The 23,789-nt window shown below is 39.9% G+C and overlaps 1 protein-coding gene across 1 annotated transcript in view; it reads left to right on the top strand.

The window, feature by feature from the left end:
• Positions 1-23,789, top strand: part of SWAP70 (switching B cell complex subunit SWAP70) — a 71,084-nt gene that overhangs the window by 38,210 nt on the left and 9,085 nt on the right. Inside the window, exons 3-8 of the mRNA XM_057748966.1 lie at positions 3,361-3,534; positions 12,524-12,751; positions 15,496-15,642; positions 16,783-16,891; positions 18,616-18,797; positions 22,986-23,093. Of these exons, the coding sequence (XP_057604949.1) occupies positions 3,361-3,534; positions 12,524-12,751; positions 15,496-15,642; positions 16,783-16,891; positions 18,616-18,797; positions 22,986-23,093 (948 nt within the window). The remainder of the gene's footprint in view (positions 1-3,360; positions 3,535-12,523; positions 12,752-15,495; positions 15,643-16,782; positions 16,892-18,615; positions 18,798-22,985; positions 23,094-23,789) is intronic.

The raw sequence follows: 23,789 nt of genomic DNA, 5'->3' as shown, positions 1-23,789 counted from the left end.
TATAGAAAAGAGACAGAATTTGAGCTTTGATTTAAACTCTGGTTTTGATATTTACTAGCCATGTAAACTTGGTACTCAATTTTCCTGAACCTCTATTTCCTGATCTGTAACATAGGGACAATATTTAACCTTATGGGGCCAATACAAAGTTTAAATGAGAAACTACATATAAAATGCCAACCATATGCTAAGTCCTCAATAAATGGTGTTAAAGGGGAAAAAACAATGAAAAGAGAAGAAAAAAAAGAGAAGCAGGAGCTATTACTTTCCCTTCATGGGGTCATTTGTGGGGGTACGGGAAATGATGTCAGACTCAGACAGAATGCTGAAGGCAGAGCACAAAGGATATCTTCTTACTCTTGGGAAACTGGTTTGCCAATCACAAATTCTGGCTAGAGAGTAAGAGAAACATCTTCCTTCAGCCAACCAGTGATTTCTTCCTTACTTTACATACAAAACTTTGTTCATCTTTCTTTAAAAAGAAAAACTTTGCTCATGTTGTCCTGTCACCCACTCTGCCTCCTCCTGTACATTTTCCATATTATCCCCAATATAACTTTTTTTTTTTTAACTGGTATTTTTTTTTTGTTTTGTTTTGGCTGTACTGGGTCGTTGTTGCTGCGCACGTGGTTTCCCTAGATGTGGCAAGCGGGGGCTACTCTTCGTTGCAGTGCTCAGGCTTCTCATTGCAGTGGCTTCTCTTGTGGAGCACGGGCTCCAGCTCAGTAGTTGTGGCATGTGGGCTCAGTAGTTGTGGCACACGGGCTCTAGAGTTCAGGCTCAGTAGTTGTGGCACACAGGCTTAGTTGCTCCGTGGCATGTGGGATCTTCTCGGACCAGGATTGAACCCGAGTCCCCTACATTAGCAGGCAGATTCTTAACCACTGCACCACCAGGGAAGCCCCTAAACTGTTTTTTAAAAAAATATTTATTTGGTCACATCGGGTCTTAGTTGTGGCGCATGGGCTCCTTAGTTGCAGCAGGCAGCCTCCTTAGGTGTGGCATGTGAACTCTTAGTTGCAGCATGCATGTAGGGTCTAGTTCCCTGACCAGGGATCAAACCCAGTCCCCCTGCATTGGGAGTGCAGAATCTTAACCACTGCGCCACCAGGGAAGTCCCCCCAACATGGCTTTTAAAATGCAGGTTGTCTATGTTGCCCCTCCCACTCTTTCAGTACAGATAAATCCTAACTCTTTACTATGAATTATAAGGCTCTTCATGATCTGGTTTTCACCTACCTCTCTAGTCTAGTCTTTCACTGTGCCCCATGCAGTGGACATATGTCATTTTTTCATCTGTCCGGTATCTGAACTCTTTTCTTATGTCTGGGAAATTCCACAGTGTCTTGGTGGGGGACAGGACCTGTCTCACATCTCAGATATTGAAAAGTTTAGATCTGCATTTTCCCTGTTCCCTGGCAGCTAGGGCATAGGAATGTGACCCAGTGGGACTTTGAATCTTCACTGAGTGACACGGAGGATCAAGGTCTGGGTCAGTGGCAACAGTGATGGCCTCATGATATATTGGCAGTGGTATCTCCACCCGCTGGTACCATGAGCAGTTTCAACTGCAGTTCCGACTGCCCAGCCTAGATTGGTAATGGCTTAGTTTTAGAGCCTAGGTTTTTCATCCCTCGTGTTAGATCTTTGAGGTTACCCATTGCTTTTCCAATAAATTCCTTATCTTTTTAAAGGAACTCCAGATAGTTTCTGTTATTTGCACTTATAAAGAGCCTTGACTCATACAGCCCTCTAGTACCAAGTGCCACTTCACGTTAACCATCCTGCAGTTCCTCCAAACTAACCATGTTGTTTCCACTTCTGGGCTTTCTCACATTCTGTTCTACCTGGAACACTCTTTACCTCATTCTCAAATTGTTTGACTCTTGATGGTCCTTTAGGACTCAGCTCTATTATGTTACTTTTTCTGCAAATCTTCCCCCAATTCTTGAGATTGGGTTAGCTCCTCAGTGTTCCCACAGAATCCTCTGCTTACCTCTAATACTTATCACACTATATTGTAATTGCCTTGACGTTCCCTGGAGACATGGGCTAGTAGTATAATCAGAACCTTTGCACTGTCCCAGGCAGATAATAATTACTGTTGAAATTTTATCTGTTGAATGAGTGAAAAACTATTGAATTATGTACTGTATTAAGTTAAAATTTATCTATTTGCGTGTCTGTTTTTCCTAATAAGCTGTAACTATTCTAAGAGCAGGGACCAAGTCCTTCATCTTTATATCCTTACTTTGTAGCATAATATTTGGCTCATAGTAGACGCTGAGGGAATGTTGAATGCATGATTGAATGACTGAGTGGCAGAGCTGTCTTTTTAGAATTTCAGTTAAAACAGTTCTTCCCAAGAGGAGGTATCTTCTTTGACCATATAAAGATGAGATATCTACATGTGGCTCATATTGAGTAATTGACATTCTTAACTTCTCTGTACCAGGATTGGTAATCTATTTAAAAGATAATGTTTATACATGAAAACTATTTAACAAGCCAGTATTTTATGTGCCAACTGAGTGATATGGGCAGATATTGCTTCAGTGTCAGGCTCAATATAGCCTTCTTTTTTTTTTTTTTTAATTAATTAATTTACTTTGGCTGTGCTGGGTCTTAGTTGCAGCTCACGGGATCTTCCTTGCTGCATGTTTAGTTGTGGCATGCGTACTTCTTAGTTGCAGCATGTGGACTTTATTTATTTATATTTTTGACTGCGTTGGGTCTTTGTTGTGTGCGTGCTCTCTAGTTGCAGTGAGCAGGGGCTACTCTTCATTGTGGTGTGTGGGCTTCTCATTGTGGTGGCTTCTCTTGTTGTGGAGCATGGGCTGTAAGTGCACAGGCTTCAGTAGTTGTGGCACTTGGGCTCAGTAGGTGTGGCTCACAGGCTCTAGAGGACAGGCTCAGTAGTTGTGGCGCATGAGCTTAGTTGCTCCGCAGGATCTTCCTGGATCAGGGATCGAACCCTTGTATCCTGCATTGGCAGGCTGATTCTTAACGACTGCGCCACCAGGGAAGTCCTGGCATGGGAACTTCTTAGTTGTGGCATGCAGACTCTTAGTTGCAGTATGCACGTGGGATCTAGTTCCTCGACCAGGGATTGAACCTGGGCCCCCTGCATTGGGAGTGCAGAGTCTTACCCACTGGCCCACCAGGGAAGTCCCTCGATGTGACATTCTTAATTGAGTCTTTGAAAGTGTGGTACTGAAGAAACTACTTAGGAAATGGTTATTGGTTAATTGGATTGATTAAAATGGAATCCTGTAGTAGACTTTGTCTTTCTGTTTTAGTTGGTTTATATGCCGCTTATTTTGGACTGGTTCATTGGAATTTTTTATCATTCCTTTTTAGGTCCAAGACAACTTTGATAAGATTGAATTCAATAGGATGTGTTGGACCCTCTGTGTCAAAAAAAACCTCACAAAGAGTCCCCTGCTCATTACGGAAGAAGATGCATTTAAAGTATGGGTTATTTTCAACTTTTTATCTGAGGACAAGTATCCACTCATTATTGTGCCAGAAGAGGTAAGTGTGGCTCTGGGAAGTTTTACATGGCTGTCTTAGCATTTAAGAGGTCTAACTTGGAAGTATTTGTGTTAATTTGGTGTAGATATGGAAGGAGATCCCATACTAGTGTTTTTGGATCAGACAAAAAAGCTTGGGTCCAAAAAAGTCTAAAACTTAGTGATTTGGGGTTATGCAGTAACCCTGGAGATTTGCACAAAGGGTGGGACTCTTCCTCTCTAAACTGCTATGATTATAGACAAATCCATCCTCATGTTGAAAGAGTCTTTATTCAGTACAAGTCACAACATAATTTTCTGTCTACGTACATATTGGCAAAACCATAAGAACTGGCTGAGTGATGCTATGTGGGAAACACATGGGATCCAGAATGTTGTTCCCAAGGCTGATTTATGTGAGGAAATAAGTATTCTTGTTTCAAAGTCAAGGATAGAGACTTTTCTTAAACCATACTTTCCAAAGTAAATGAAAAAGGACTTTTGCTTATTTTGTTCTGGGTTATTTCCCCTGAGCTTCCAAGGTGGGGTGGGGCGGGGAATACAGGAGTAAGGATTCTGTGCTGTCTTACTGCCCTAAAACATCAGCTGTATAATACATGCTTATTAGTAGTAAATTTAGAAAAGGCTAATAATATGCAGATTAATCAACTGTAGTCCTCCCCTTAAAAAAAGTCATCTGTAATCTCTTAACCTTGGACAAATTATTTAACTTCTTGAGTTTTAATTTCCTCATCTATAAAATAGGGCTCATAAAAATGTTTGTTCTAAGGGTTGTGAGGCCCTGTATTTAAAGGACTTAGTTCAGTAAGTGAAGTAAGTCAAAGATATTTCATGTTATATTCATGTGGAATATAAACAAACAAAATAATTGAACAAACCAAACAAAAAACGTGGAGATACAGGGAACAGAATAGTGGTTACCAGAGGGGAAGTGGGGGTGGGGAGGGTGAAATGGGTGAAGAGGGTGAAATGGATGAAGTGGGTCAACTGTGTGGTAACAGATGGAAACTAAATTTTTGGTGGTGAGCATAGTATAGTGCATATAGAAGTAGAAATACAGTGTCATATACATGAAACTTATATAATGTTATGAACCAATGTCACCTCAATAAAAAACCTAAAATTAAAAAAACAATTAAATTGTGACTAGGGAAAAAAATAAAGGACTTAGTTCAGTGCCTGGCACATGATATGTACTCAGTAAATATGTTAGCTCCTATGACTGGTATTATTGCATACATTTTTTGCACACTAGTCTGCTTATTTCTGTAGGAGACGTTTCCAGCAGTGGAATTCTAAGTCCTAAGAAGGGCATACTTTCAGGGTAGTAGATGAAGGAGGCAGAATTGCCCTTCAGAAAGGCTGTACCAATTTATATTCCTACCAGTAGTGATTGAGGGTGTCCATTGTTACCCATCCTGCCAGCGGGGAGTCTGGTGTGTGATGTATTTGTATGATTCATGTTCATGTTAGGAAAATCTGTTTGAAAGTTCACACTGCAGTATTTTATTTCAAATCAGCAAGCATTTATTGACTGGCAACAGTAAATGAGGCAATAAGAGGAATACAAAGTGAAAAACATGACTTCTTGCCTTCAAGGAATTTGCAGTCTGCTCAAGGAAAAGAAAAAAGTCAGGAGTGATTCATAGCAAACTAGACTACCATTATAAGAGAGATGCAAATACCATGCAAATACGGAGAAGGGAAAGATTTATTCCAGCTTGAGGGAAGTCGGGGATCAGGGAAGGCTTTTTGAGAGAGGCAATATAATGTAGTGGTTAAAAGCTGGCTCTTAAACTTTTTCAGTAAAGGGCCAGACAAAATATTTGAGGCTTTGTGGGCTTTCTGGGCCATATTGTCTCTGTTGTAGCTACTCAACTTTGCTGTTAATAGTGTGAAAGCAGCCACAAGACAGTATGTTGCTGTGCTTTAATAAAACTTTTATTTATGGATGTTGAAATTTGAGTTTTATATAATTTTCATGGACCATGAAGTTATTATTATTGTTTTGATTTTCTGCCCTCCAACCACTTAAAAATGTAAAAACCATTCTTAGAGCAAGGGTGTATAAAAAGAGGCTGAGAGCCAGATTTGGCTGCTGGGGTGGATTTGACTCATGGCTGTAATTTGGTGTTCCCTGGTTAAGAGCAGGGATCTGGAGTCAGATTTCTTGGATTTGAATTCTGGCTCCATCACGGCTCACTAGTTGTGTGACCTTGGGCAGTTTACTTAATTAGTTTTTGCAGCAGTTTCCTCAACTGCAGCTTATGCTAGTATCTGCCTCCTGCTGTTTTTGTGAAGTTCAAATGAGAAGAATGCCTGGCCCTTAGAAAGTGCTTAAGTGTTAGCTATTATATTTAAGGGGGAAAAGTAGCACTTATGCTGGGCCTTAAGAGATGGAAGAATTATGACTAATGAAGAAGGCAGAGGAGAAGAATTCTGGATGGAAGGAACAGTGGGCAAGGTTATATGAGGCAGAAAAGTAAAGGAAGGGCATGTCTGAGATAAGTGAGGTATCCAGCTTGACTAAATTGCCAGTCTTCAAAACAGCTGGACTGACTGACTGAAGCCAAAAAGGGAATTTTGAAAAGGATGTTGGTTAGCTTACAGAATGGCTGTGATGGCTGAAAAACCAGGTGTGGAGGCTGTGCAGTGAGGAACCACCAGGAAAGTGCGTGTTGTATCATGGAACACCTCTGGCCCTGCACACTGGGTGCAGCCCAGGAACTTCAATCTTCCTGCAAGTAACCATTCTTGCTACCATGAAGAGTTTTCTATGCTTATGTCCTCATCACAGTCAGGGCATGATGCATCCAGTTGTTATAACCTAGGTCAGATGCCCAAGAAGGCCTGGAAAGGGTCCATTTGTGTTTCTAGCTTCCACATTGGGAATTCCTTAGACGTAAGAAGGGGGTTAGGTGCTGGGCGGTCAAAAAGAATGACATGTGTCCTTTCTAACTAGAACATGATGGCTGTGCAGAGATAGAGACAAGTTTCAGGTCTGGGCGACTGGGAGGTAATATGGTGTAGTTGTTTAAAGCATGGTCTTTCAAATCAGACCATGGTTTAAATCCCTGCTCGACCACTTTTTAGCTATGTGACCGTGAACAGATTACTTAATCTCCCTGTTTGGATTTCCCCATCTGGAAAATGGGGATCACTACTTCCTTCATTGGACTCTTGTGATGACTAAAATAGTTGATATATATGAAGCATTTAATTTGTCTGGCTCCATGATAAATGCTTGCTAAATGGGGTGTGTGTGTGGGGTGTATGAATGAATGACAGCGTGATGAACAAATTGGGAATATGATGTATGATGCTGGGTTTGGTACATTTGGCATTTTGAGTGGATCATCCTTGTGGAGCTGTCCTGTTTCAACTGGTAGAGTACGTTTGGAGCTACGAGAGGCCAGGGCCAGAGACAGAGACAGGAATCCATGGGAGTAGGTTAGATCAGGGAGGAAGAGACAGTAGTGGGAGAAGCGAGGGCTGAGGGCAGGAGAAGTGAGGACAGGACCTGGGGCCTGTTTCTGTAGCAGAGGGAGGAAGTAGATTTGGTAAAGGAAGCTGATTGGGTAGTCTGTGAGGTTGGAGGAGAACTGGGAGAGTGTTGAGTCATGGGTGCCAAAGAAGGAAAAAGTTCTAAGAAGCAAGACAGTAATTCTTAGCATTATATGCTATAGAAAAATTAGAGGGTGATGAGTGAGAAGTTGCCCTTGGATTTAACAGTTAGGTGGTCATTGGTAAACAAGGAGAAGGCAGTTTCACTGTAGTGGTAGGAACAGTTTCTTAGTGCTTAATAATAATAATAATAATAATGTAATTGTGTACATATGTTAAAGGGGAAATAAAAAAAAAAAGCTATGGAATTTTTGTCCACAAAAGTTGTCTTGCTTGATACAGAAACATATAGAAGGGGATAGAATGTTGATAGATGTGGAAAAAGACATGCTAATGGTATTTTTAAAACTCAGCTCTGCTTGGAAGAATTATGCTAATGAAGTGAATTTTGTAGTTCCACTCAGTGTTCTAAATTTATTTGAGTTTTCTTTGGAACTGGAGATGGGGTGATTCTCTTACCCGTGATCTTTTGGTTCTTTCCATCACTAAAATATTCATGGTGGAACTTGAAAGTGACTTTGTCCTGATTTCAGAATTAGAAATTAGTCTGTAAGGAGACTTACCATATTCCTCACAGCAGCTCCTACTTGATGTGGAGGACTTGTCATTGGCTTTAGATTATCACTGAATCACAGGCTGTAGAGGCAGCCAGTCAGCATCAGCTTCCTGACTGCTCTGCCTGTGACACTCTTAAGATTTCTGCTCTAGGTGGCCCGAAAAACCGTGACTTTATTTTTATGCACCCAGAGCCCAGCGAAGACGTCGCAGCCTGCTTGACTTCCTCTTTGCAGGCTGACTGGGAATGTCTTGGTCCTCTCCCAAACAAGTTAATCTTATTTGAGAAGGGAGTGGCCTCTTTTTGACTTGTCAGGATAGCCAGGCAGCATACCTTGTTATGTCATTGTTGGACTTGGTTGTTTTGATGTCCTTAGCTCTCAGCATTCTTCTGATTAGAAGTGGAATTAGAGTTAGTTTTACAGATTATTCCTCTGTGGCCAGGAGTAGTTGTGTGGGGAAAGAAGAGATCATTAAAACAGATTTCTGTAGAATTGCTTTGTCTGGCTGCTGAACCGACCTCCTAAGGTTTAAAATATGGCCTTGTATTCTTGAGCTCCTAGCACATCTCCTGGCCTTTGCCAAGCACTGCAAATTCAAGGCTGCACAGTTTATTTAAACCAGTAGAGTCATTTCTTAAGGTGCTCATTCTCTGTTACATTTTGCTTCGTTCCTAAGTACTTTAATAGTATTAAAAAGAACTGTATTTTGAACTAGTTTTAGACTTACAGATTTTAATAAAATGAAGTATGGAAACACATATTTAAAAATAAATTTTGAAGTATAATGTCTTAATTTGTCATGAACGAGTTTGATTTGCAATATTACCAACAGCTTTTAGGCTTTTCAAATTCAAAGTAATTTTTATGTTTCCAATAAGTCATTTACCATAATGGTCATTTGCATTTTAAGTCCAGAATATTTTTAATTAAGATTTTATTCTCCAGCTTCGATTACTACTGTGTAAGATATAAGTAACAGTGGTAGTTACATGAACAACACAAGTGGTACAAGTAAGTTTGCTTTTGACTCTGTTTCCTATCATCCAGAAGTGGTATCAAGAATATTGAATAAATTAAGTGACTTAGTACCAAAAGTCAAGCAATTGCATGTCTGCATTTGAGATGGTTCCGTAATTGTTGTCAAATGATATTCCTGGAAATGTGTGTCTGTAAAATATAGTTTTTACATTAGTATTCATTTCCCACAGAGCCAAGAACAAAACAGGATGTGTCTGTTGCTTATTTGGAAGAATTGCCTTCTTGCGGTTAAATATTAAATCTGAACGAGTTTTCAGAGATCCTCAGTGAAATAAAACCTGAATTGTTATTAAGTTAATAAAGGCCCTCTTCAGTGATTACAGGGAAAGAACTTTTAACAAATAAATTTTGGGGCCAGAGGCCTCAAAGATCACATGCAACTTGAAAGTTTATTCTTTGTTATTTTTGGTGCAACTTGCCTTGGAAGGAGGAAGTTAGCTGCTTCCTGAAACTGAATGAGCTCTTAGAATTGATGTCAGCCACTCAGACTAACACAGGAGCACGTGGTTTATTATGTAGTATACTCGAATAGTTGAGAATGGCAATGTTTGTCTCTCCTTGGCCCAATATAATGAACTAAGAGGTCCTTAAGTTATTTGGTTGTGATAAGTATATGATTGTGTTGAAAGTCAACAGGAAATGAATCTGGATTAGTTGCCTGGCACAGTTACTGGGAGTGCGGGGCAGATGCTGGGTGCTGATGGCAGACTCTGAAGGGGAGGGGAGGGCACCTTCAGAAAGGTTCAGGATGAACGTGGGAAGCTGCCTCTAGAGCTGAGTTTGCTGCTAACAGGAAACACTGTAAAAGACATTCCAATATACAAGAGGAATTGAAGCTCAGAGTGTGAGGGGCACAGGTTCGTTCATGGTGGTAGGTGAGGAAAAGCCAAAGCTGTTTCCTGACTTGTCACGCCCACTTTTTGTCATCCGGTCCATACGTGTGGCCACACCCATGGCCTCACCATTAAAACTTCTAGTAGTGCCTGTGCAACCTTTATCCCAAATAGTGACCAGGCAGCACAGTCCCCTCTTTTTGTTGCCTTAAGGAGGTTGAACTTCTGTGCGTGGTAACACCTCTTAAGTTATTTTACTTTGGTCAGTTTTTTATATAATTGACTTTCTTTTTCTCTCTTGTGTCTTATTACCTTTAATCTTTTTTCCTTCTCTTTTCTGTCCCATTCTCTCCTTTCTTGTTCCCTTTCTTCTCAATCATTTCCTTTTTCTCTTTTTCACTGCCTATCCCTGTTACTTCCGTTTAAAAGCTGAGAAAATAGTATCCGATAAGCATAACAGCAGATGATATATCTCCAGCAAGAGAAAGGAAAGACCTTAGTATGTTTTTCTTCATCAAGTAAACATTTGTTGAGTACCTACTGTATGCTAGATTTAGGGTATTAGATAATCTGCATACTAGAGGAGCTTATACTGTCTCATCAAATTACATCAAGAGAACTCGATATTTTTTGATCTTGTGATATTTTGTGAATGTATATTTCTTTGCAAACATGTTTTTCCTATTGTTGACATTCCTTTTCTGTTAAAGTGTGTTATTTCACAAACAACATTGTAACCAAATTATTGGAAGTGCAAAGAAGAGAAAGAAAAAATTAATTCACAATCCTATGTGTAACAAATTAGACTCTAATATTTTCCTCTAGTATTTGTCAAAATATTTACATAATCTTTATGCAGTGGAAATCATAGGTAAATTTAATTTTGCATTCTTGCTCACTGTTATTTCATAAGTGCTTTCTTAAATGTAATTTTAAATGGTTGAATAATATTCTACTCAGTGCAGAAGGAAGTAACATTGATTGAGTACCTACTATGCCAGACATTGTGCACAATGTTCTATTTTTGTCCCATTTTATCTCCATAGTAGTTCTGTACGATGAGTGTTTTTATACCCATTTCTTAGATGAGAAAATTGAGGTTTAGCTTAGTTTATTTCCATTTCATTAATTAAGCTCTACTACATTCTGTGTACAGTGCTGAGTTCTGGAGATTCAAAGATGAATGGGACATTGTCCCTCCTATAAGGAATTCAGAAAATTGGCAGAGAGCAGCATGTGTATATATAGAGAGAGAATTTCAATACAGTATGCTGAGTGCAGTGACACAGAAGAGTAATACTTGACCGGGGTCAGAGCAGTTTTACCAGAGCAGTGCTTCTCAAACTTTAATATGCACAGGGAAGTACCTGGGGTTCTTGTTGAAATGCAGATTCTGATTTTGGGGTCTTCTGTGGAATATGAGATTCTTCATTTCCAACAGGCTTCCAGTTGCTGCTGGTGCTGTGGGTCCACATTTTGGACTGTTTTGAGTGGGAATATTCTAGACGGTGTAGGATTTGAACAGATACCAGTTAGCTGGGTAGAGAAACGGGGAAAGGACAGCATGAGGCAAGGCATAGAAGCATAAAAAAGTGTGTTAAGTGGGTAAACTAATAATCTCTAGCAGGTGTTGGCAGACAGCAGCCTGCTGGGTGAATTCTGTCCACAGCCTATTTTTGTATAGCCCACGTGCTAAAATAGTGTTTACATTTTTAAAGGGTTGTTTAAAAAAAAAAAAAAGCCCAGGCAAAGAAGAACATATACCAGAGATGTAGAAAGTCTTAAATGTTTACAAGCTAGCTCTTTATAGAACATGCTTGGGATGTGTGTTGCTGGTGGTATTGGTGGAGCGTAAAATCTGCAGTGGGGCCCAGTGGGAAACATGTCAGAGGCAGTAGGCAGGGGTGATCACCCGGGACACAGAGGAGCTTGCGTTTATCTTTGAGGTGATAGCGAGCCAGGCAGGGTTTAAAGAGGGGAAGTGAAAACAGTAGGATTTTGTCATCGAATTGATGGAAAGGAGTGGGGAAAAGGCTCCTGGCATGGGTGAATGGGGTGTTGTTCCCAGCTGAAATCCATAATATTATGGAGGAGAAACCATTTGGAAGGTGGAGATGATTCATTCATTTTTGGACATGCTGAGTTTGAGAGAGCGCTGTAGGACATCCAGATTTTCCAGAAGATAGGAGGATTCTCATTCAGTATTACTGCCTGCTGTTTTGTTTAACTGTTACTATTTCATTTACACTTTTAAAGTACTTTCATGTCACCGGGTACATCCATACTCATTCATCTGAAAAAAAAACAGGCTGTTGAACAGCAGGTGTCTTGTAATCCCTTTCATGCAGTGTGATGTTTGTGTGTAGAGCTGCCTGGAAGGGTGAGTGCAGTATTTTCTACTATTTTTCTATGCAAAGCTATGTGTTTCAGGGCTTAATAGACTTTTCTAGCCCAGGCTAGGAATTCACCATTGTTTACAACATTGTCAGTGTTCTAATGAGATGCAGCAGCATTAATTTCAAATAGTTGGCTTATGTGGAAAATTAATAAATTGGCGACTAACTTGTGCATACTTTGAGATGCTTATTGTTCAGTAAAATAATATTCTGATACACTGAAATCCAACAGAGTAATCAGATCACATCAGTTAGTTTGTATATGATAGTATGTGTGCAGTTTGCTTTAGTTCTGTATACACATATACTATAATCTTAAAGGTTCCAGTTTTTGATTACTTATTCTCGTTTAATATAGAATCAGTGGCATTTTATCCATACCCTTCTCCCTGATAGTATCATGATTCTTTAAAGATACACTTTCGGAACTGTAAAAGAATATTTCCTACATGGACCTTTCAGTGTAAATAACTTAGATACGTACCTAAGTTTAAAAGTTATTTTTTGGCTATGAAATGATATTTTAAAACTTCTTTATACAGATTGAATACCTGCTTAAGAAACTTACAGAAGCTATGGGAGGAGGTTGGCAACAAGAACAATTTGAAAATTATAAAATCAACTTTGATGACAGTAAAGATGGCCTTTCTGCATGGGAACTGATTGAGCTTATTGGGAACGGACAGTTCAGCAAAGGGATGGATCGGCAGACGGTGTCCATGGCGATTAACGAGGTCTTTAATGAGCTTATATTAGATGTGCTGAAACAGGTAAGAGTCCTGTAACACTATATCTTCTCGCCTTTGAAATTTGACATGTTTGAAATAAAACAAATTTTCATCACAAAGATGAGTCTAAGTCACTTATACTTTTACAGGAATAAAGTTTCTTATTTTCCCAGTCTTGTGTTAGGCTTTCATTGTAAAGAATTACAGTTAGGCATTGGGAAGTTACTATTTTGAAAGAATTGTTCAAATGATCACATTTCTTTCTTTTTTTAAAAATAAATTTATTTATTTATTTATTGGCTGTGTTGGATCTTCGTTGCTGTGCACAGGCTTTCTCTAGTTGTGAAGAGCGGGGGCTACTCTTCGTTGCAATGCTTGGGCTTCTCATTGTGGTGCTTCTCTTATTGTGGAGCATGGGCTCTAGGCGCGCGGGCTTCAGTAGTTGTGGCATGTAGGCTCAATAGTTGTGACTCGCGGGCTCTAGAGCGCAGGCTCAGTAGTTGTGGCGCATGGGCTTAGTTGCTCCACGGCATGTGGGATCTTCCCAGACCAGGGCTCGAACCCTGGTCCCCTGCGTTGGCAGGTGGATTCTTAACCACTGTGCCACCAGGGAAGCCCCTGAATGATCACATTTCTAAACACTTTTAAGTACTTTCACGTCATGTGTGCATCCATACTGATTGATCTGAAAGCTCCCATGGCGTGTTGTTCAGTGAGAAAAACAGGTTGTTGAACAGCAGGTGTCTTGTAATCTTGTTCATGCAGTGTGCTATGTGCTTAGAGCTGTCTGGAAGGATGAGTGCCAAATGTTAACAGCCATCGCTGCTGAATTGTGGGATTTCTGGGAATTTTTTTTTATTCTTTGGTCTTTTCTTATTATTGGGCTTACTACCATATATGTTTATACACATTGATCTCTCTTTGTATATATGATATATATTATTTTTATAAAATCATAAAAATACTCTTGGGAAAAAATTACCTTTAAAGTTGTGTTTATCATATTAGATTATAAAGTTTGTTTTCTCAGCACCTGCAAGGCATCTGATATGCATATGGGAAGCTTAATGCTTACTAAATAGAATTTATATATTTTTAGTGGATTAGATTAGATTTCTTACATTATTATATTGAATAATAACTCTGATTTGGGATTTCCTTACTTTGGTCCTTTCTTTGCTCTGTTAGGTGATGTATTGTTGTTTTTGCTCTTTTTTCCAAATGGAGCCCATCAAAAAAATTAATCGAGGCTTAATTTGTGTAGGATTTTGGTACTACAGATAGTTACGAGACATGGTCTCTGTCTGAAGAGGACTTTTGGGCCCATCGGGATGGCAGAATATAGAACTACAGGTGAATTGCAGCGTGAGATAGCTTTGGCTGAAATGTTCAAGGATTAGCAAACTGAACAAGTGATATGATAAGAATTTAGTATAATAATCAGATGATACAGCCAAGATATTATCATATGTTTAATGATGTGTGTAGTCTACCACAAGCTATTAGCACCTATAGATTTATTATTTAAAATGTTGGCTATTCTTGAATAATCCTGAAGGGTTTTGGCCTATAATAAATGCATAGTTTTGCTGAAGTAAAAATTTTAATCACACGTCTTTGAGGCTGATATGTGGGAAGTACAGTGCTAGTAAGTGTGAGCATAGGAGCTATACTAGAAGCCAGTATCCTAACTACTGGTCCTTTGGAGCAGAGTTCATCCTCCAGAATTGTGAGAGGTCAGGTAGAGAGGTACATTGGTGCCAGAGGGTGACTGGCTGAGAAGATATACTTGGCCAAGTTGACTGACACCTTTCAGCATCTTCACTGATGCAGCTCTGGTTTTACTGAGAATCATTGTTAAGGTGCGTGCATGCGTGCATGTATGTGTGTGTTTGTGTTTTACAAGGAACAGATAGAATAGTATAGTGAACTCTCGTACACCCATCACCCAGCCCCAGGAATCACGGACACCTGATTTATCCTCCCCACCTACTTTTACCTCTCCTGTCTTATCTTTTTCTTTCTTTTTTTTTTTTACTTGGAAAACAGGATTTTATTAGGCGTCTTTTAGAGATTTAAGTGCTCTATTTTATCATAATGAGAATTATCCTCAAAGCAAATATTCTCTAAGATACCAAAGTATTCTGTTTATTTGGATAATATACTCAAACACATTAAAAGTTACAAAGCCTAAAATAAGCAGGCAACAAGCCAATAAAATCACAACTCAGAATTCTGACATGTGGAAAACATGGTATCACCGCCTATGAAATGCAAACAGACTATAAATGTTTAAGTGGAATGGTCTCTAACCTATAAATCACACTAGTGTGACCCAACAAATGATTGCATTTCTTTGGTCTCCTGTCTTATCTTGACACAAATCTAGACATTTCATTTTATCTATAAATATTTCAGTAAGCATCCCTAAAAGATAAGGTATTAAAAAAAACACCCCACAGTGCTATTAACACCAGGGGTCCTGCAGTCTCTTATCTGTACATAGCATTTGGTGGGGTGAGGGGATAGGGGGCGAAGATATCTCTGAGTGTCTAAAGTTCTGTGTAAACTTATATCTGCTCATGCTTGCCTGAATTTGACTGGGTATAGTGCCCTGCCTTCATAGCTCCTCAAAGGGTTCATGATCCACAAAGGACAAGAGTCTTTGACATTCATGTATTCAAGACCACACATCAGATAATGGAGGAGGCAAGAATATCAAGGAAGAGATATCAGCTCTTACGAGTAAAAGGACAGGTGTTTATATCAGATTTAATCTTTCATAGGGTTACATGATGAAAAAAGGCCATAGACGGAAAAACTGGACTGAACGCTGGTTTGTACTAAAACCCAACATAATTTCTTATTATGTGAGTGAGGATCTGAAAGATAAGAAGGGAGACATTCTCTTGGATGGGAACTGCTGCGTGGAGGTAAGAGTCAATGGTTACCTCTTTCCAGTGCTGCCCCCTGCTGTTCAAGTACTTTATCTTCCTTCCTCTAGGCTCTAGAGCCTCAAAAATAATCTTAAATTTACATTTCCAAAATAATATAGGCACACAGTAGCCATAGTTTCTAAACCTAAAATTAAAGATACATGACAAATTTTTTTCTACTGTGAATTTATTTTTTGTCTTATACTCGAGAATAAAATATAGGGGTTAAGTCTCATTTGTTTGTACATTTAAGGAATCATTTCTTGAATAAAATCGAGTCATAAATAAAATAAAGCAAAAAGAATTCATTAAGAAAGCATTTGAAATCATGAATATATCAGAAAACCTGGGCCATTTTGAGTGTAATAAATATACCAAAAGAAGATGTGAGCATTGTCTTTGAATACTTAGGGTGCCTTTCAGGACACTTTATTCACCGCTGCTAATTCTGTAAAGATGTGAAGTTCTCAAGAATATAAAGTTTTGAGTTTTTAATTTATATCTGAACTATTACCACATCTGTATTTGTTGAAGAACATTTAAAATACCTAAGATCTCCTCCCGTAAATGATAGTTTTGATGGATGAAATTGTATGTATTGATGTCTTAGGGTGTTTAGCGCCCAGTAGGGGGTCTTCTTGGATTCAACTAAACGTGGAGACTCACAAGATTACCATAGGCCATACCAGCCTACTTTTAAGGGTACAGGACACGAACCACAGCTTGTCAGCAACAACATCCCCGGTGCACGGAGGGGAGAGATGCGTCTGGGAGGAGTTGGAATCACCCTGGGTTAGAAGCCTTATATCCCATAGGAGTCAATACCCATTGGAACAGTTCCGTGGGTATGTCTTCCAGGGTTCCAGTAAGAGATGTACTCAGGTACAAGGTGCAAGGTACAAGGGTTGCTGTGCTCAGGAAAGCCCAAAGCATGGCCCATCGGGAGCTATTGGTTCTCCCAGTCTAGATGTAGTATACTAATCTGGGGTCATTTTTATCATAAGTAATGTTGCCTAGGGGGCAGCATTGGTAAATCAGTAATATTCATTTACAGGTACTTCTTGTATAAATAATTAAGATTGAATTTAATCTAAATACTTGAAAATAAAATTTTAAAGACTGATTTTGCTTTCTTAGTCCTTGCCTGACAGAGATGGAAAGAAATGCCTTTTTCTCATAAAATGTTTTGATAAGACCTTTGAAATCAGTGCTTCAGATAAGAAGAAGAAGCAAGAGTGGATTCAGGGTAAGGTAATTTTTATTACTTGTCATGATATAACTTGAGAACTCTTTCTGTTTGGGATCTTATTAAAGATACTAAGCATTGTTTCCTCATTGTCTGTAGTTATTTCTCTGTGAAACAGTAACTAAAAGAAAAATTGAGAGGCGTTCCCGAAATTTTCATCAGTTTCATTTGCCTAATAAACTTCTGGGAAAATTATAAACTGGACTTTTAGGTTTTATTTACTCTTACTATTTAAAGAATATGGAATTTCCCCTTTTAAGGACCATGAAGAATTTTAAAGTGGCCATTTTGCATATTTAGTAATATGTAAAACAAAAGAGGAATTGTGCAGTAGCTTTTGAATACTTCAAGTAATTTTCAAGGTCTGTTACTTTCACAAGAAATCACTAGTTTCAAATAATTATCTCAAGAACGCAACTTCTGATTGAATGAATTTTAAACTAAAGTATTACTCCAAAGTTAGTAAAGAATGAAACACTATGAGATTTTCTTTTTAATCAGAGGGGATTCTAAATGTTATATTCTTGAACATAAGTAAAATTTGTTTTATTGAAAATTGTGGTCATTTTGATATAGTTTAAGAGTTTGAGGCAAGTGTTACCTGGGTCTGAATCCTCTTTCCTGGGTTGCTGGGGGTGAGTTAGGAATTCTGTAGCAGCTTTGTTCTTCTATGGAATGGGGCACATAATAGTACCTACCTCTCAGGGTTGTTGTGAAGGTTAATAATTAGATAATGAAGATATGGTTGCATATTTAAAAAATGACACATCATCGAAGAAATGTTTGTGATAGATTGCAAACAAATGTCCATTAACTGGGGAGTGGTTGAATAGATTATGATACAGCTACACAGTGGAGAATTGTGCAGTACTGTGCAGTATGTACTGGTTTGGAAAGCTCTCCGAGATAAAGTAAGCAGACAAACCAAGGCTCTGAAGAGTGTGTTATGCCAGCGTTTGTGTCAACAGAAGGTGGAGAACATATATATATGTTTATTTGGATATGCTTAAAGTATCTCAGGAAGGATGCACAGAAACTATTGGCGTTAATTGCTAGTGAAGTGGAGAGCTCAGTACTCGGGGATAGGAGTAGGAGGGAGACTTCATATATGTCCTTTCATGCTGTTGAGTTTGAACAGTATGAAAGTACTAGCTATTTAAATAGTTGAAACAATCAGGGAAGAAATCAGATTTCATATTAAAATTAGATAATGCATGTAAAGGGTATACATATAGCAAATGTTCAATACATGGTAGCTGCTATTGGCACCTCGGGAAGGGAGTGTATAGGGAGATGGTTTCATAAGGCGTAGATGAGGGGCAGACTAAAAACAGCAGGTAGCACATCAGATACCAGGAACTTTGAGTCTCAGCCCTTGCTATGTCTTGTTCTTACTTAGCCTTTTGGGAAGTGTAGGGAAGGGAGTTGGAAGTGTTGGGAGTTCCCCAAATATGTGTGATATTCCCAAATCAAAGTCTATTTAAGCACAGATAGGCAGTTACAGAACTTTGGAGCTGGAAGGGGCTTCAGAGATCATCTCTCTCATGTTAGAAATGAAAAAGCCATGCTGTAGGAGGCACCGTGACTTCCTCACGGTCACACTGCTGCTCAGTAGCAGGTCAGAACGATCCTGGGTCTCTGGTTTTCCTCCCACTAAGCTGTTTACATGTTAGGCTTACAAAGAATAAAGTGTATTCCCGTTTTTTCTCCTATACCTTTCACAGCCATTAATTCTACCATCCATCTGCTGAAGCTGCGCAGCGCCCCACCACACAAAGACGCCCGCCAGCGTCGGAAAGAGCTCCGGAAGAAGCTGCTGGCTGAGCAGGAGGAGCTGGAGCGACAGATGAAGGAGCTCCAGGTGGCAAACGAAAACAAGCAGCAGGAGCTGGAGACCGTGAGGAAGGTGGGAGTGGACGCTGGGCTGGCGGCGGGCGGTCATTTCACTGCAGGAGCCACTGCGAGTTTACTTAGGAGCTTTGGTTCTACCAAGACTAGGTTACTACAAGTCTAGGGAGATTTTTTTGGTGAACTGTGCTTCCAGGAAGTGTATCTAGACCACTGAGGGAGACATCTTAGTTTCCCCAGCCCTTGAAAGTATGAGGGTCTCAGGGCAGCAGGGATGTTTCATTGAACAACAAGAACAGTTGAATTTTGTTAGAGGAAGATGAGAAATTGTATTCCCCTAAGGATGTCAAGGTCACTTTTGGTGAACTGGACAGGATCTGTTGCTCTTTTAGGTTTTCCCCCTTAGCTCCCATCTTTACTCATGAGGATCTTGGAAGACCCTTAGGGTTAGAATTGTGGATTTTACTTATTGTTTGGAGTCAGAGGTACAGTCTGGGTCAGCTTCTCTTTCCATCTCAAGGCTAGGAGGTCAAGTACCGCAGGCTGTATGGAATAGTTGACATTCATTGGGAAGCCTTCTTCCTTGATTGTGTATATCAGGGTTCTGGGCGTGGTGCTGAGTCCCCAGTGTGTGGGCATGGTTTTATTTGGGGCATCTTTCGGCTGAGTCTTTCTGCCTTGAATCAGTGAAAACCTGCTAACCACAAGCTCAGGCATCTTTTTGTGTCCTCCTGTGCAGCACTTATGCCCTGGGATGTCGGGGTTGCTCAAAGTTTAAGGCCCCAGATTCCTGGTGGGGTTCTCCCTTTGCAACCCCTAGAAATGCCGTACTCTGTGCTGACTTCCTCTATTTCTGAAGTTGGTTTTCTATCTTATTGGTGTTTCCTTGTGTGTGATAAATCATTTTTTTCTTGGTGCTTTCAAGGTTTTCTTTTTGTTTTCGGTTTTCCATGGTATTACTATGATGTGTATTTCTGTGTGATTTGATGTATGTGTTAAACTCTTTGTATTTATCTTAGAGTTCATTGAACTTCTTGAATGTGTAGGTTAATGTTTTCCATCAAAATGGGAAAGTTTTTAGTCGTTATTTCTTCCAATATTTTTCCTACTCCTTTCACTCTTTCCTATCCTTCAGATACTCCCGTTATGTGAATGTTGGTGTGCTTAATGGGTGTCTCACATTTCTCTGAGGCTTTTTTCTTCTCTGTTCTTCAGATTGTGTAATTGCTATCAATCTATCTTTGGTAGACTCTTCTTATATAAGCCCAAATTGCATTATTTCTATCAATCTATCTTTGATAGACTCTTCTTATATAAGCCCAAATGTATGGTTGAGAACCTCTAGTGAGTTTTTCATTTCATATTGTACTTTTCAACTCCACAACTTCCATTTGGTTCTTTCTTATAATTTCTGTCTCTTTATTGATGTTGTCTGTCTGATGGGATATCATCGTATCATCTATGGCTTTCTTAAGTATGGTCTTCTTTGTTCTTTGAACATATAATAACTTCTTTGAGTTCCTTGCTAAATCCAGCATCTGGGCCCCTTCAAAGGCAGTTGCTATTGCCTGCTCTTTTCCATGTGTGTGAATCACACTTTTTCTTCACACCTCTCATAATTTTTTGTTGAAAACTGGAGGTTTTAAATAATATACTGTAGCAATTCTGGATATGGCTTCCGCCCCTCCCCCAAGGGCTTGTTATTGTTGTTTGCTTGTTTATTTGTTGGGTGATTTGACTGGACTATTTTAGTGAAATCTGTTTTCCTCATGATATACAGCCTCTGACCACACAACCTTGGGCCATGCGCACAATGCCCTGGGGTCACAGAGGTGTCAGCGGGGCTTTTGGGAGGTGTTTTTTGGGGGGATAGTCTTTTGTTTTATACAGTTTTTAAAGGTTACACGTCATTTACAGTTATTACAGAATACCGGCTATCTTCCCCGTGTTGTACACACCCTCGAGCCTGTCTTACGCCCAGTAGTTTATACCTCCTACTCCCCTACCCGTATCTTGCTCTCCCTCCTTAACCACTAGTTTGTCCTGTACAGCTGTGAGTCTGTTTCTTTTCTGTTATATTCACTGGTTTGTTTTATGTCTTAGATTCCACATGTAAGTGATATCATACAGTATTTGTCTTTCTCTGACTTATTTCACTTGGTGTAATGCCTTACAAGTCCATCATGTTGCTGAAAATGGCAGAATTTAGTTCTTTTTTATGACTAAGTAGTATTCCACTGTATATGTGTATACACCACGTCTTCGTTATTCACTCCTCTGTTGATAGACAGATTGCTTTCATATCTTGGCAGTTATAAATAATGCTGCTATGAACATTGGGATGCATGTATGTCTTCAAATCGGTGCTTTTGTTTTTCTTGGCCATATACCCAGGAGTGGAGTTGCTGAGTCATATGGTCGTTTTGTTTTTAGTTTTTTGAGAAACCGCCATACCGTTTTCCACAGTGGTTGCACCAATTTATATTCCCACCAACAGTATACAAGGGGTTTGAGTTGTTTGTTTTTTAATGTTGAGTTATATGAGCTGTTTATATATGTTGTTTATATATTGTTGGATATTGGTCATACCATTTGCAAATATTTTCTCCGATTCAGTAGGTTGTCCTTTCATTTTGTCAGTGGTTTCATTTGCTGTACAGAAGCTTTAAAGTTTAATTAGGTCCCATATGTTTATTTTTGCTTTTATTTCTTTTACTTTAGGAGACGGATTTTTTAAAAATTGCTGTGATTTATGTCAAAGAGTGTTCTGACTGTGTTTTCCTCTAGGAGTTTTATAGTATCTGGTCTTACATTTAGGTCTTCAATCTATTTTGAGTTTATTTTTGTGTGTGGCAGCAGGGTTCTTGGACTTTCTCCATCTCTGATCTCTGTTAGTCTCTGATCTCTCTGTTAAGCCAGCTGCCTCTGTTGGTATCACCTCCAGTTGTTCATCTCACAGTGACTGCTCTGTTATTTTCAACAATGCCCTGGGGCCTGACTTGTCCCACAATCTGCTGTTTAAATTCTGGCCCACATGTAGTCTTTGATGCCTGTCTTTGAGACTTGTTCCTACTACATGGGGGCTCTTTGCTGTCTTCGCCTGGTTTCCCATGTCAAACTTCTAGCTGGCCTGTGGTTTAATTTGTTGGTCTTGTTGACTGAAAAAACTCACAACCTATAAGTTGAGAATTATTTTTATTCGGGGACTTTACTGAGGACTCTAGCCATCCCAGGAGAAAGCCTTTCAGCTCTGAGGAACTGTTCCAAAGAGGTAAGCGGGGAGCTGGGATATATAGGAGTTTTTGTTGAAAAAAAATAAAACAAAACAAAACATGTAGTTACTGCTAATCACAAAAAACAGATATTTCAAGTTAATGATTTTAGTGTTTTTCATTATATGGGAAGATGTAAATCTGAGCTCATTAAAACTATTTCTTAGATATGCATCTTAACTATCTAGGGCCAGTATCCTGTTTTCCTTCATCCTGAATTCCCCTCAGGGCACACCGTTGGGGCAGCTGCAGTGGCTAATGGCGGGCAATATTCTTTGTTTATTGGAATGGCAGGCAATATTTTTTTGTCTGCACCCTCCTGTGAGATACCTTAGCCCTAGACTGGAAACTGACCGGAGAGGGAGCCTTGTGTTCTTCGTTCCATGGCCATTAGGTGGAGCCTCCTTCCGCTGCTGGGGGGAGGGGATAGGGGGCAGCACCATGGCTCACATGTCATAGACTTTCACTATTCTTGCTGAGATTTAATTGATTTTCTTGGATAAATGTTCTCCACTTGCTGTGTGTTCTTAGGATAACTCCCAGAGACTTTAAATGGTTGTGTTAGCTTTGTTTCTATATGTTGTTTCGCTAGGGAAAAGGTCTGTGGAGTTCCTCATGTCACCCTTTGGGAAACTGAGCTCTGGTAAAGTTTTAAGCAATACGGTGAAGATGACAGAACTGTCTAGGATAAGCTCAAGAAATAGATTCAAACCTCATGAATGCATTTGCAAGTGAATTTATGACTGTGCTAAAATTTTCATGGCAAAATGTTATTCAGAGTTATTAGTCATTCATTTACCTAATTTGTTTTGTATGTTGACTGGGAAAAATGTTAGAATGGAATTCCAGTGGATCTGTCTTTACTGAACACTGAGAATGTTTCACTTCCTCCATAATGTTTGTGTGACCATTTCTCTCCAAATACACTTCCATTGTAACATTCCCTGCTTTTCTGTGAATGGATTTTTGGGTAGAAACTGGAAGAAGCAGCATCTCGGGCAGCAGAAGAAGAAAAGAAGCGCCTTCAGACTCAAGTGGAGCTACAGGCCAGGTTCAGCACGGAGCTGGAGCGGGAGAAGCTTGTGAGTACCTCACGCCCGGGGATGCTGCTGCCTTAACTCGCAGAGCCAGCCCCGGTCGGCAGAGGGGCAGAGGCCAGCCTGTGTGGGTGGAGGGGCAGAGGCCAGCCTGGGTTGGTGGAGGGTGAAGACCTGGGAGGCTAGAGTGAGATCATCTTGCCAGCTTGGCTCTGCTGCTGACTCGCAGTGGGCTGCTGGGGAAGTTGTGTGTTTGTTGTTCATGCCTTATCGATTTATTGAGCACCTTATGTATGCCAGGCAGCGTGCCAAGGTTATAAAGGTAAACCTTGCTTTCAAGACCCCCAAGTAGAAATTTATGGAATGGGATGATAAGTCCTATGACTAGGGGGACTACAGTCCTGGTTTGCCGGGGACAGTCCCTGCCATCCTGGTATAATTATTAATAGCATCTCTTTCATCCTTCAGAGTCTTGGCTTGGAAAATAAATAGCTATGGAAAAAGTAAGCATAAGTTCCATGACATTCCTCCTCTGTAGTGAGCAGAGTGGGGCTTCTGAAGTCACGAGAACACATGAACACATGAACGCTGGTCTGCCGCTCTTGGCAGCTCCGACTCATCTTAGAGGTTCTCATCCCCCAGAGACCCAAGGTCTAGGTTGCTTCAGGCAGTGAGCTGGTTAATTGGAGCACACATCTCCTCACATTGAGTTACAGTGTGTGGGAGAGGGCTGGGCCCCGG

The sequence above is a fragment of the Hippopotamus amphibius genome, chromosome 9 (genome assembly GCF_030028045.1).
Source record: "Hippopotamus amphibius kiboko isolate mHipAmp2 chromosome 9, mHipAmp2.hap2, whole genome shotgun sequence".
NCBI lineage: Eukaryota > Metazoa > Chordata > Mammalia > Artiodactyla > Hippopotamidae > Hippopotamus > Hippopotamus amphibius.
The sequence above is the reverse complement of the archived record's forward strand: the minus strand, read 5'-3'. Positions and strand labels throughout refer to the sequence as shown.